Genomic DNA, 15,553 nt, shown 5'->3' on the forward strand with positions numbered 1-15,553 from the left:
TTGCATTTCAAATGAAGCAAATATTAACTTTTTATATAATATTTATAATAAAAATATGTTTTTATATTTACAATAAAAATATTAATATCTACTACAATAAGATATAAAATATGTTCCATTAATTTACGTAACAAGTAAACGTAACAGTAACATTTATTATGTACATTTTTAATATTTTTTATTGTGATAAATATTTTTGATAAATTGCTTAGGTGTCAGTTCATTGACAGAAGAGTTAAAGAGATAATAAATTTTTATCAATTAATCACGATTAATAATCTCAGATGAATATATAGCTTGCGAAAAAGCCTCGCAGTTTTTAATCGCGAGAAAAACTATTATTGTTTTGGAATTTCAAACAAAAAAGAATTAATAACTTTATAAAAAAAATTCCAAACAAAGAGATAAATTCTGACAAAAAATTCGACACATTTTAAATATTTAAAGTTGCGTTGGGTAACCAGATACTCGTTTGGTGGCAGAAGGGTTATAGGAACAACACAATTTTATATTGAATAATCTCCGAGAAACTTTATTTGTGATGAAAAATCCTCAATTTTCAATCGCGAGAAACAATTATTGCATTTGAAACAAAAATAGACAAACAAATTTGCAAAGTAAATAAAAATAAATTCTAAATAAAAGAGGTAAAATTTTAATACATTTTTAACATTTAAACTCTTTTATTAACAGAAGAATTAAGAATACAACAAAATTAATTAATTAATTTTATTTCTTTATTAATTTATTAATTATTAATTTATTAATTTATTAATTTTATCAATTAATCGCGATCTTTAAGAAGCTTTTTGTGCGGAAAAACTCTCATTTTTTAATCGGGATGAGAAACTTATTATTGCTTCGGCATTTGGAACAAAAATAAATAAATAAATAAATGAATAAATTTACAAAGAAAAAAAACAAAAATAAAAGATAAATTTATAAATTGGTTGAAAAAATCTGCTCGTACATTAAAAAGATAGCGTGCACCGAATTATCTCTCGTTAAAATAGAATGGTTAAAGGGTTATCGGCAAAAAAGAACGACAAAGTAGTAAGTCGCATCTCTCGAAATTGAAACACATTGAAAGATATATTTACATTGACAGATGCGACGTCTGCCTCTCTGTCTTCGTCTCTTTTTAAGGCAACGATCCAACAATAATAAATTGTCCTGCGCGTTTAACGACCACTGGCGCTCTTATAAAAACGAGAGAAAAAGAAGAAGAGTGCAATTAAGCTAAAAGTGCAGTGTCATCTCTCGTATATAAAGACCAGTGTTTGCTGTTATTTAAATAAAATTATACAGATGATCATCTAGATAAAATTATTGGCGTATATTATCTTTATATAAAAATAATAAAAATATATATTATCTATATTCTGCATCTTGGATGAAAAAAATATTGTCTTCACGAAATTATCTACATAGAATAATGTTCAGATAATTTGATTTAAAGTCATAGCTCATAAAAACTACTTAATTAGTAGAATTTAAACAATAAACGATAAAAACTTATAAATAAAACATTTTTTTCATAGCTGTGTTTACATAAGCGATTTTAAAAATATTATCTAGGAGTTATCTAGATAAATCGCCATATAATTTTATTTTTTATCTATATACTGAAAAATAAATTTGTCATGTTGACTAAATTTTCAACTAAATATTGTATTAATTGAATGTATAAAAATATTTAAATTAAATATAAATCGAAATATTTGAATTAAATAAAACATTAAATTTAACAAAACGTATATATTTGACTTAAATACTAATACATGTTGAATTAACAAAATAATAATTTAGTCGAGAGGTTTAATCAAGCTGACAAGTTTTTTTCAATATAGATATATTTAAAACAAAATCATCTTATCTAACAAGGGAACATTTTCAAGTGTAAATAATCGATTTTGATGAAACTTGACAGGTGTGTATAGAGGGGTCAAAACTAACAATAAGTTTGACGTATTTTTTTGCCCAAACTTACTTTCTTGGCCGCTAGAGGGCGCTGAACTTGTAATGAATATATTAATCAATACGCGTTAAATGCTTCCTAAAAAAAACTAAAAGTGTATATGTATGTGTGCGTGTGTGTGAATTTACATATTTTTCATCTCATCTTTATCTAGCTAATTTTGCAATCTAAGCGCAAAAGCGGAGACACACCATAAGCAGACAAGGTCGCGGAATAAACGTAAAACGTGAAAGTGACCTCGTCAAGTGCGCTAATTATCGCGATGAAAGAGAGGAGGTGGGCGTGTTTTACACACAGGCAGGAGTGAAATTACATTCATATGTATCTTCCCATTGTGCGGAGAAGTTGAATAAACGCACCGCTTATGCGTCCGTCCGGAGGTTGATGCGTCAGCCCTGGAGTTTCCGCATTAATTGATAGCAATTTCTACGTCTTTCCAGCCAGTGTATATTTCAATCGAATTGATCGATTTAACCTTACTAAATGCATCGATTTAACCTTTCGTTACGTATATACTGTCACAATTTAATTTGCACGTGTGATTCGATAGATTAGAATTGAATTTCTTAAATGGTAATAACAATTCATATCACTATATTTATATTTTTAATTAATTATATTATTTGAAATAAATAAATCATAAGTCGCAGAGAAGTCGTATATAAAATATTGAACAAATCTGCATTCATATAACCATTTTATTCTTCTGCTACAAAATATCGCAAAATGATCTTCTGTTATATATTTCTGATTCAGAGATAATTGTGCGTAATAACAATACAATGTCAAAATAACAATTTTATGGAGATAAATTGATATAATTATTAATATTAAACTGTAAAAAGTACAAAGCAAGAATTTAATATCAACAATTTAAAATTATATATAGTTTTTGTAATAAAAATAAAGCTAATAATATTCATTCACGTTTGTTTTGAAATAAAATACATGGATATGAAATGCAAACATAAAATATTAATTTCAGTTACTTAAACACAACTCTCGTACATCTATATCATATCATCGTGTTATTACATACTAAAATACATTGAAAATATAGTGATAGGAGAATTTAAAAATATTTTATTGTATACACATATCGTGAAAAGATAGAAAATAAAACCATATTATATCGTGGAATTTCTATTTCGTGTTTATACGACAAAAAATATTGATTTTAAAAAATCATAAAAAAACAGAGAGATGATTCAAAAATATTTCTCGAGAGAATCCTTCAGCTTATGCGGATCCACGTTAGGCCCGTGTCTTTCGACGACCTTGCCCTCTTTGTCGACGATAAACTTGGTGAAGTTCCACTTGATGAAGTTGCCGAGTAGGCCACCCTGCTCTTTTTTCAGATACGACCAGAGAGGATGCGTTTTATCTCCGTTCACGTCAATTTTCTCGAACAAGTCGAATTTCACCTGCGAAAGATGTATGAAAATTTAGAAGTTTATTTATTAAAGAATTAGTATTAATATTAATATTAATAATTATTTATTTATATTATATTATTAATATTAATAATTATTTATTTATATTATTATTTCAATATTAATATTATTTTTTATTTTAATATTTTTAAAATATTATTGAACATATAGAAATATTTAAATTAAATATAACATTAAATCTCTAACAAAACGTATATTTGACTTTACATGTTCAATTAACAAAATAATAATTAAGTTGAAAGGTTTAGACAAGTTAACCATTTTTTTTCAGTGTAAATATAAGGGTTCATCCCTTAGAATTATTTTTGTGCAACTAAAAATTTCTAAATTCATCTACTTATCCCCTCTACATGTGAAATTTCATAAAAATCGGAATTTTCGAGTTGGTGGTCCCTAAATATAATAATCAATATAATAAATTAAATAATCAAATATATCCGCGAAAAAATAAAATAAAAAGGTTAAATGGACTTACTTTATGATGATCGGCGAAGCTGCAAATATCCTCGGCGGTCCCCGGTTCTTGTCCATTAAATTGATTACATGGAAAGGCCAGAATTCGCAATCCTGCGTAGAATAAAGCAAGGATATTCGTACACAGTAGAAAAATGTGTTTTCTTGTTAAAAACGGTCCCCGTTCAAATTTTTGTGTTAAATATTTAACACATCATGTGTTATAATTTAACATATTACTGTTTTGTTAATTGTTAAATTATTAAAACAACTGGCAAAAAAATGTAAAAATAACACAATCTAGTATTTTTAATTTTACACAATATGTTCTGCTTTATTAGTGACAAGATTTATCTGTTAAAATTTACAGAAAAAAATGTTTATTTTCTATTTTATAATATAAGCGGGGATGATAAAATAAAAAATTAACACATTTTTTGTTAATTTTTATATTAAAAGTATGTTAATTTTCCACAAAATTTATTTTCAATTATTTGAAGCTTTGCATTTATTTTGTGTTAAAATATTAACACAATATGTCTCCATTTTATGTTAAATTAACACAAAAATTTCTGTGGGCCGTTTGGGACATGTGATATCTCTAAAATTGTTGGTATCTGTCAAATTTAACAGAGATTCTTCAACTGTGTACAGTTTGTTATATACATAGGCACTTTTTTCCGTGACTTTCGCAATATCGCGGGGATTATACCTTTGGATTCGGCGTACTCGTCGTACAATTCGTTGAGCTCCTTGTAATTCGTAGCTGTAAGGCCGCATTTCGAAGCGACGTTTACGATCAGACACACGTGACCTTCGTATCTGGATGCGAACAGATGTTTTATTATACAATATCGACGATATATACATACACGATCGGATTTTGTGCTTACTTGGACAGAGGAACCTCCTCTCCTCGGATGGAGTTGGCCGTGAAATCGTAGATCGACGTGGCCGATTTGTAATCCTTGTTTCCGCTCATCGTTGCTACAACTGCAAATCGTCGGAGTTTCATCTTTCTTATTTTAAATGTATTCTTTTATTTTCAGTAAACTATATAAAAATAGCACTCCGAATTTATGATTTTTTGGACTGGATGTTCGCGGTGTTGAAAAAAAGGATAAAATATAAGGAAATTTATTAGTGAAAAAATTAGTCTTAATAAACATGGATCCGTAAATAAATTGTTTTTCAAATATTTTTATTTTTATTTACAGTTTTTATTTTTTGCTTTTATTTTTACTATATGATTTTTTTATTGTTACTATAGAATTTATGCAAAAAAATAACAGCTTATATGAAGAAATATTCATGTGAATATTAAATTATTTTTACTACATAATTTTTTTATTGTTACTATATAATTTATGCAAAAAAATAACAGCCGATATGAAAAAATATTCATGTGAATAAAAAATTAAATTATGTAGGATATTGCAAATATTTCAAAATGACTCGTTTGCGAATCCAATATTTATTAAGACTTTTTAACTTATTTCAAGGCATACTAAATCCCGTTAAAATATTTTACCTTTCTTTAACACCCTGTATAATAATATCAACCCTTCTGTCAATAATTTAAATGTCAAATAAAATATATAACGAGAAAGAATGTTCGATGTCCAGCATCTGCTATAAAAAATTGTTTTATTGTTAGTTTCGTCCGACGAAAAAAGATGAAAAATTCTGCACTGACAGAAGAATTAAAACGTCAAAATTGTTGCGTCCAATGAATGTTCTATTCTGATTAGATTCTGGAATTGTGTATTAAAAGAGTCGCACGTTTATTTGACAAAACAACATATTATATTTTTAACATGCATGTATAACAATCGCTTTCGAAATAAATCGCAATTATATATTTTCACGCAGGAGGAGGAAAAAAATTCGACGAAGTTATTTCCTAAATAAATAAATAATTGAGATATTTTACGCTCATTTAATTAACAATTACGAGTCATTTTGACTGCGATTGACATTATTTAATAATCGGCGGATTAATGTTTTATTTATTAATACTTGGTGAGAAAAAAAACGGGGGGAGATAATTCTTAAATTACGTGCCTGCGAAATTTCGGACTAGGAGCGTAAATCCGGGTAGTATGAATTTTATAATGCTCATTTCCGGTTGGTGTACGTTTCCGCTTTCCTGAAACTGCTGATATAATATTGTACACTGAAAAAAAAATTGTTAACTTGACTAAACCTTTCAACTAAATATTATTTTGTTAATTGAACGTATAAAAATATTTAAATTAAATATATATATTTAATATATAAAATATTTAAATTAAATATGCAAAACGTATATTTAACTTAAATACTAATATATGTTGATTTATTATAACAAAATAGTAATTTAGTTGATAAGTTCAGTCGAGCTAACAAATTTTTTTTCAGTGTAGAGTGAATTCTACGAAATTTTTTTTCGCGCGAAAGTAATGTAAAATATTCAACAGCCCTATTTCACTTTTTTCCTCATTGTGACGTTTACGCGAACTTAATGACTATTTATTAATTTTCTCTGTCCCAACACTGAATTCATTGAAAAATGATTTTAGTAATAAATAGCGTGGACTATTTTGCAAGATGTCAAAAGATGTATATAATTGACTTGTTATTGATACGTCATTCATAGAAACAATGACGTCAATTTTTTAGAATGTTTAAGGGAAAAAAACATTTTAATTATATCACGATAAAAAAATATAAAAGGAATATACATGATAAAAGAGAGAGAGAAAGAGAGAATTGCGAATAATTCAAAACATTGCAGTCCTCTGTTTTTTTTATATTTTAATATTTTATTTTGTAATATTTTCATAAGATTTATAAATCGGTAAAGAGGATATATTAAATTTGCTCAATGATCTTCGTTTGACAAATAAATCGAATGATTTATGACCCGATAATTTTTAAATGGAAAATCATATCACGGCAATTGAGCGATCGATTCATTCGATTCTAGAAACGTATAAATAATAATCGAATAGTAAAACGTTCAGTCACGCGAATTGTGAATGAAAAGTGATGACTGTGCGATTCCGTTGTATGCAAAATAAGATACAAAAGGCTAAATTGACGCGACAGAATATTGAATATCGGAGATCCCCGATTTGTCATCCAATCAATTTGCATGGGAAAATTCTTATTATACTTATTATATACATATATTATATATATTCTATAAATTTTTCAATGAGTTTTTAAGAAAATATTGTTTAAAAATATTATTAATAAAATAAAATAAAATAATTATATATATATATACATATATATACATATATATACATATATATATATATATATATATAATATATATTTTAAAAAATATTTCCTTATACATTTAATGCTCTAATATGATATATAAATACATATTTATATATACTAAACATTGTATGTAATTGAGAGATGTTTTCTCCTTTTTGTCTAATATAATGAAGTATAGAGTAAATATTAAAGGAAGAATACGATAATAATCAACAAAAGAAAGATATACACCTACTTTTCATCAAATAAATTTACTGTTCTTTATTGACACTGATATAAACTTGATCTCTTAGCTCATTTACTCAGAAATATCTATAGTTTGTGCATTCGCTGCTAATTTATATACTAAATCAACTCGGAATCAAGAATTCTTCAAGTTTTTTATCAGTGATTTTCTTTTATCTCTGTTGTAAAATGTAAATATTAACAGTGATAACAGTAAAGTATTTTTTTCACGATATCAAATTATTCTCTCTATATATATTTGTAAGTTTCTGTTAATCTATTCATTTTTTCATTTTTTTAATTGTGATCTTTACTATACAATACTTTATTTTTGTAATTTTTTTAAGAGACTAATTTGTCAGATTTTAATTTTTGTTTGTTTTTAATAAAGATTATTTATTAAAATGTTTGACTGATATTAAAATTATAATATAATCTGAATGCTGCACTCTTTAGTAAATATTTTCATAATATTTAATAAATATTTGCGAAAGTAAAATTTTATTTCAAATATTTAGCTAAGGATCGAAATAAAATAACATGTTTGGTGTATCTTTATTATAATTAAAAAGAGATTGGAAGTGTCTGCTTATTTATTGTTTGTTCTAATTGTAAGCGATACTTTTCCATCGCATAGGTAATAAAATCGCTCGATTAACCCTTCTGTCAACGCATAATTTTTTAAATTAATTTTTAAAAAATTAGTTTTTTGAAAGATGAGATGCTAACTTCACAGAGATTAATTTTTTTTAAACTGCATATTTTTGACACATGACACTGCGACCATTTTAAATTTTTATACAATTTTTTATTTATTTTTTTAAATAGCTGATATATAGGCATCAGACATTTTTTTTCATTATATTTAGGAAGCTTTTGAATGCAAAGACTTTATATTTTGTTTGTTTAGGCGAGAAAAAAATCCGAGACATTTTTTGACATTTCAAGAATTCCGAGACATTTTTGACATTTCAAGAATTCCCAGACATTTTTTGACGTTTCAAGAATTCCCAGACATTTTTTGACATTTCAACAATTCCCAGACATTTTTTGACATTTCAAGAATTTCCAGACATTTTTTGACATTTCAAGAATTCCCAGACATTTTTTGACATTTCAAGTCGTCTTGGGTACCCGTCCATTGACAGAAGGATTAACACACACGACGGCTGTATTCTTCTCAATGAACTCACGATTCCGTGAGTTTCTACGTCGAGAATTCTGCAATCGATAGCCATCTATCGTGCGCCGGTCGTAACCTTACGTAGGTAAACTTTACAGAGCTCCGCGATCAGCTGATCGAGCGCTCTCCCCTTCTACGAAGACGTAACTGCGAAATACTTTTTTTTCAACGTTTCGAAACGCATTTACAGCGTCATTAAAATAGGAAAATCAAGAAGAGGGCGGAGATACGTGTTTATGTTTCTCGTATCAAATGAAGGCAGTAAAAAGCGAGATGAATCCTATATTACGTACATCTAAAAATTGAATCGAGGTGTATATTTCAGATTTTACGATCTCTTTATTATAATAATTCGTGTGAAATAATCGGGTTCTCAATGCGCGCTTAATCGCTTCCAACTCACCGAATGTGCTCGATTAAATGCAGAAAAACTGTAGAGGAAATCCACACGATCCGCACACTAGCAATTGTCGTCCCGCACTGTCGCAAGTCATCCCAACAAAGCGATATGGCGTTAGCGCGCATGCGCAGTGATTTTCTAATGTTTATCTCCGGATCGAAACTTGAAACGTTGGGCGAAATGATGTAATTCTAAAGCGTTATGATTTTTTTCTCTTTTAGAATTTTTTTATGAATTATGTTATAATTTATAATTGTGTATATATTATATAATTATATTATAATTATTGTATAATGTAATTATATAATTATATTTTATAATTTAATTATAATTCTATATTTTATATTTTTATTATAATTATTTATATTTAATATTTTATATAACTATAATTATATTATAAAATATAATTTGTGTGTAAAGAAATTTATCTTTTTTTTTTTTACCTATTACATACAAATATTTCGCAACATTAATTTTTATGACGAATTTCCTGATGAATTTTGACGAAGGAAAAATGGATAAAAAAAATGTTATTTATAAGAAAATATCTTCAATTTTTTAAATATTTTTAATGTTCCTTTTTTGTTTGATTTAAAAACTGAAATTAAAATTTTATTAAAATAAATTTTTAATTAAGACACTTTGCATATGTATATTATTAATATAAATCTGAAATTTGAAATAAAAAAAGTGATATAAAATTGCTCATTTCTTTAAATATTGTATGCATTTTTTAAATAGTTTTAAGAATTATATTTATTAATTAAACACATTTTAATATTATAAAAAAGAACATAATTTTTAATTTCTTCGTGATCTCTTTTTTTCAGCACATTGGTACCCTGGAAGGTATTCAGACACGAATTGAATCAAGTGCATCCCATCAGTTCGGGTTTGCAAGCGATGGCACTGAAATCCACGATAGATTTGACGTGCAACGATTACATCTCCAACTTTGAATTCGACGTATTTACAAGGTAAATATAAATATGCAGGGTGTCCCATTTTAATGTCCCACCCTAAATAACTTTTTTAAGATGGTGCCATTAGTTTGACCTTGAATAGTTGCTTGAAGGTCACGTGAAAAGGCCACCTTCAATTTCTTAAATAGAACCACCTATTTTTCATTGCATATTCTTATAACTTATCTCAAGAGCTTTCCAAAACCCTATAATAAAGTATATTTTTTCATTAAGTATCCAGATAGCAAACTGACGTCATTAAACGCCAAAAAAACGTCATTCGACGTCAAAATAACGTCATTTTCACGTTTAATGACGTCAGTTTGCTACTGAAAATGACGTTATTTTGACGTCGAATGACGTTTTTTTGACGTTTAATGACGTCAGTTTGCTACTTGGGTACTTTTTGAATTATTAAGGTTTAAAGTTAAAAATTTTTTCACATGTAAAATGTAAAATATCTTGTAATGTAAAATGTTCCTTTTGAAACCGTACAACTTCTGTCTGAAACATTTTCTTTTACAATCAAAAATTAAAAAAAACTTATGTGAGATGAGACACTTTGTATACATACGCATGTACCTTATCGATTATTTTCTCGGAATCAGTTCTCATGCGGAGATCCTTTTCCAGGCTGTTTCAACCGTGGTCGACCCTCCTACGCAACTGGAAGATTCTGGCTGTGACGCACCCTGGCTACGTGGCCTTCCTCACCTACGACGAGGTGAAGGCGCGTTTGCAGAAATACTGCATTACCAAGCCCGGGAGCTATGTCTTTCGATTAAGTTGCACTAGGCTGGGACAGTGGGCAATCGGTTACGTCACGTCTGACGGTGATATCCTTCAAACTATACCCCACAACAAAAGCCTTTGCCAGGCGTTGTTGGACGGCTACCGGGAAGGCTTGTGAGTACAGCCTGTGTCATTTAAATGAGCCCGCCTGATCAGTTTTATCAGCCGATCTTTGGGTTCACGAGCCTAAAAAGGTCTCTGGGATGATGTTTCAAAGAACAACTTGATTTCCAGCTACTTATATCCGGACGGCCGAAATATCAACCCGGACTTGACTTGGGCGGTGCAACCAACGCCGGAGGAGCATATAAAAGTTACAGCGGAGCAGTATGAGTTGTACTGCGAGATGGGTAGCACCTTCCAGCTCTGCAAGATCTGCGCCGAACACGACAAGGACGTGAGGATAGAACCTTGCGGCCATCTTCTCTGTACTCCATGTCTTACAGCTTGGCAGGTAGTAGTATATAATCTCGCATCATCGTTTCGTAGCACTTCTGTAATAATTTAATACTGAGACTTCTGGCTCCTCGATCATGTTGGAATTGCGCAGGGTTACTTGTAACGAAGTTCCATTTACAGTTAAATTTTGTTGGTAACTATAATTTCGTTCCTTTTTCTGCATCTATAACTATACCTTAACTTATTATTAGTTACATTTTTTTTTGTAATTATAATAACTAATTTAATAGGTTGAGAAAGTTAATTTGCAAAAGTTTCTGGTTACAGTTACAGGTTTTTTCACTGAAAAAATAATTAGTTACAGTCTGTGTTATCAACTCTAAAAAATAACATGATACAGTTATTATAACGTAAAAAGTAACGAATCGTTACTTTTTTGCAACTATATTATATTTTAAATATAATAATCTTATGTATTTCAAGCTTTACTAAATTATATATTACTTACTTGGTTATGTGTTACATTATTTTATATGCAATAAATAACAACTATTTTAAATATAAAATAAAAATAGATTAAATATATTAAATTAATAATTTATAATAAATTAACTTCTTCTAACACAATGATTAATATTATTTACTTAGAATAAAAATTATGGGATTCAGATTTTTCAGTTAAAAAATTTATAAAATTTCAGACAATCGTAACTTTCCGAAAAATTGTTAGCCCTAAGTTTTAAATAAACTAACTATTAAATTAATTACTAGTTACCAAAAAATGTAAGTAAAATTAAGTTACAATTATAGATGCAAAAATATGTAACTGTAACTTCGTTACAAGTAATAAGTTACTTCTCAATCCTGGAATTGTGACGTCAGAAGCGAGAAAGCATACGCGAAAAATTCTTAGGCGAGGATCCAGGACTTAAATTTTATAGTCGAATTTGTATTCCCATTCAATTTTTTCTTCAAATTAATCACGGGGAAATTAAATCTTTTGAATTAGGTACTTCTAATTGGGGATGGACTGAAAATTTAATATATATTTATTTAAAACTCTGAATAAGAAATAATATTTCATATATTTTACTTTGAACCCTCGTCCAGATTTGAGTCAACTTAAATTATTATAGTTTCTTTTTTTCGAAGAGAAAGAACAAAATTGAACTTACTTGTGGGACACTTTAACCCATCACTACTTTAACCTATCACTACTTCTAATTCTTTTATGCGGAAATTATATAACAAAGAGACAGGGAGAGAGAGAGAGAGAGTGAACGGTAGATGTATACGAAGCTAATGAACACTTGATTGACTGCTTGCAGGATTCTGAGGGACAGGGTTGTCCGTTTTGCCGAGCCGAGATTAAGGGTACCGAGCAGATCGTCGTGGATCCGTTCGACCCACGAAGAACGCATCGACCTGGGGCGCAATCGGCCACCGCCAGCAATGCATCGACTCCCACGCGGGATCTCGACCCCGACACCGAGGTATCCGACTAGGAATAGCATCTACCTTCATTATTAAATGTGTTCTATGTATAACATCGCTCCCATTCTCGAGAATGCCTCATACATTTCGCACGAGAGCTCGCAAGATACATCGTAATACACGTGTCATTTCGAATTAGAATTTATTATCGTCATGACTTGTAACATATGCCGTGTATATCTCTCGTGGCAGCAAGTAGGTAGTACGCAGTACTAGTATAGCTTCAGGCATCTGCACGATATCGGAGAAGTTACTTATACGTTGATGACGATGACGATGAGCCCGGGACCAAATGAGGGACCAAATTGCGCAGGAACGTGTCTACAGTGTTCTATAGAGTTTGTTGTCCTCTCTCTTTTTTCTTTTTTTTTTTTTTACATGTTCGTAAGACATACAGAGAGCGATCAGCCTTATCTGTCACTAACACAAGTTTTTATTTAAAAAAATTTTTTTAATTTTTAATTTTTTTTAATTTTAGTTCGCCGCATATAATTTACAAATGCCATCGATTACGCGAGGGTCTCAGGTAAGACACACGCTTTTCTCACATCTCATTTGAAGCCACGAGGCCCATTTTTTTACCGCTATACATTCATTATGACTGCTACATAACTTCCGAGCAATTATCTTAGATTAATATCCGATACAGAGATTTGATAAGGAATTATCTCGGGGCAACGAAAATTTGGATCGTGCTTGTATAATGTATCAGGCGGAGATATGTATTAGGCATAATATACAGGGTGTCCCAAAAGTTCTGCAATAATTAAATATCTGCAATAAAATAAAACGAAAGCTTTTTCAGAAAAATATTTCAAATAAAAGTTGTAGAGCTTTAAATGGCGTGTTAAATAGTAATGTTAATGTGTCCATAAATTATTTAATGCGTCATTTAAAAGCTCTACAACTTTTATTTGAAACATTTTTCTCAAAAAGCCTTTGTTTTCAAGATATTTGACTGTTGCAGGACTTTTGGGACACCCTATATATATATATATATATATATATATATATATATATATATATATGTTGTATAGTATGGGTTCTCGCATCTCTCCAGCCACAAAGTGGGTTCATTACATTACATTACATTCACTTACTGACATCGCAAAAATCTTTTTTGGCTCACGAGATTCATAATGCATGTGCATATGCGTTTATAAAAGTGCTCTCTTTTTTTTTCTTTTTTTTTTTTCTTAAGTATGTGCATACGGAAGAATGTTGGTGCCTGAGAATATTTGTATATATTATTTGTGCATACGACTGTATGTGATTCATAGATAATATGGAATAGAGCGTTTGTGGCTTATATTTAAATTAATATATATATATATATATGAAGCACAAAGAAAGAGAAAGAAAATCCTACGATTCTATGCAGCATTTGTAATTTTCGCCTAAGATTTGAAGAAAATTTTCCTACAATCTGTACAAATATTTTAGATACTATGCATCAGTAATTGTGCGCGCGTAATTGATGGAATAATTATTATCACCAATTTGCATATCGAATCGTTCACGTAATTTCTCTCATATGATTGTGCAATGATCGAGATCTATTCTACTTCAAAACATTTGCTATCGCACTTACATATTTCTTCAAGTATTGCGACCCAGATGTCAAATGATGTCATTAGACGTCAAATGACGTCATCAGTTGTCAAATGAAGTCATCAGATGTCAAATGACGTCATCAGATGTCAAATAAAGTCATCAGATGTCAAATAAAGTTATAATATGTCAAAAGGACTATCAGATGTCAAATGATGTCATTTTGACGTTTAATGATGTCAGTTTGCTATCTGGGGAATAATTGTTTCATCAGAGAGTGACGTTTATCGAAAGGAAAAGAAAGGAATACACATATAAAAACGTTCCGTATTATTGTATAAGATTCTTAAATATAGCACTTTAAGCGTTCATGATAAATAAGAGGAATATATTATATGTGACGAGATCGAGTAATGAAACTGAACTCGAGAAAGGAGTTTTCACCATCGTTTATGTATTCGATTTCGAATGTATTGTGTACCTGTAGACACGAATGTAACGTCACGTTGATACACCGTAGTTTCCAGCGTTAATTATTTTCTTAACATTAAAATATTAATTTATTATTTATTCCGCATAAAACTCTCTTGTATCGAAAGAAGAAAAAAAAGGATAAAGTTCAGAGAGTTTTCGATGCTGCTGCGGTCCACTATTATTATTATTATGATTATTATGATTATTATGATTATTATTATTATTATTATTATTATACGTCACAGACGCGAGAGACACTAATTAATAAGGACACTCTTTCTTTATACGCGTTGTATATAATGCATGCGATCAAAAAAATCCGAGTAAGCAATCTTGATAGAAAAAAGCACGATTCCATATCATAATTTAAAAATAATTCCCTTATTTTGCTCTCGGATCGTTCAATTAGCTTAATTAGCGATTTAACGAAGAGGGAAGCGCTCTCGCCCTCGATTGCGTACGAGCAATCCTGACGAATTTTTTTGTCGCATAGAAAAAAAACGTAAACACTCTATAAGCGTCTACGATCGCCGAAGAGTAAGTCTTATTATTCATTGTAAAATACTAGGGACTTGAGAATAATTTTTTTTTTACAATAAAAATGGTATTATATCATTATTATACACATTCTCGAGTTACTTTTGTGCACATTGTTGCGTGTCTTGCGTACGCACGAAATATATATATATACATATATAATATCCTCCTCTCGCTGGATCTGCTCCTGCACAGGAGCAGGGAGAATTTTTTTTAATTATTATAATCGTTCGCATGATCGTTTTACTTTTTATTTCATAACGTTATTCTCTCTTCGCACATATACTGGGGTCACATTGCTCTCTACCCGCTGCATGATCCAAAAACTAATCGGTAATATAAATGTCCTGGTCCTGGAAGAAGGGATATAGCACAAAAGTC

At 29.5% G+C, this 15,553-nt stretch overlaps 2 protein-coding genes across 8 annotated transcripts in view; one reads left to right on the top strand and one right to left on the bottom strand.

Moving 5' to 3' along the window:
• Cbl (E3 ubiquitin-protein ligase CBL) overlaps positions 1-15,553 on the top strand; it is a 47,017-nt gene that overhangs the window by 24,110 nt on the left and 7,354 nt on the right. For 2 of the 3 annotated variants that reach the window (XM_085485742.1, XM_029321642.2), the window contains exons 2-5: positions 9,794-9,940; positions 10,559-10,831; positions 10,952-11,171; positions 12,445-12,609. In XM_085485742.1, the coding sequence (XP_085341868.1) occupies positions 9,794-9,940; positions 10,559-10,831; positions 10,952-11,171; positions 12,445-12,609 (805 nt within the window). Of the gene's footprint in view, positions 1-9,793; positions 9,941-10,558; positions 10,832-10,951; positions 11,175-12,444; positions 12,610-15,553 lie in introns of all 3 variants that reach the window. The other variant, XM_029321641.2, reaches the window with a different exon arrangement.
• On the bottom strand, positions 3,042-10,555 carry Gtpx1 (glutathione peroxidase-like 1). Of its 5 annotated transcripts, none has more exons than XM_029321647.2 (6): positions 8,967-9,033; positions 5,950-6,040; positions 4,779-4,878; positions 4,598-4,707; positions 3,908-3,999; positions 3,042-3,402 (listed from the first exon to the last, which is right to left on the bottom strand). In XM_029321647.2, exons 2-6 carry the CDS (start codon positions 6,005-6,007, stop codon positions 3,187-3,189), a joined length of 576 nt encoding a protein of 191 aa, XP_029177480.1. In that variant the 5' UTR covers positions 6,008-6,040; positions 8,967-9,033; the 3' UTR covers positions 3,042-3,186. The 5 variants fall into 5 exon arrangements, with proteins under 5 accessions (XP_029177480.1, XP_029177479.1, XP_029177481.1 ...); XM_029321646.2 differs by having other exon boundaries at positions 5,950-6,061; XM_029321648.2 differs by having other exon boundaries at positions 5,950-6,043; positions 8,967-9,022.

This window comes from Nylanderia fulva, unplaced genomic scaffold (genome assembly GCF_048542155.1).
Source record: "Nylanderia fulva isolate GAGA-0341 unplaced genomic scaffold, ASM4854215v1 Scaffold39, whole genome shotgun sequence".
In the NCBI taxonomy this organism is placed as follows: domain Eukaryota; kingdom Metazoa; phylum Arthropoda; class Insecta; order Hymenoptera; family Formicidae; genus Nylanderia; species Nylanderia fulva.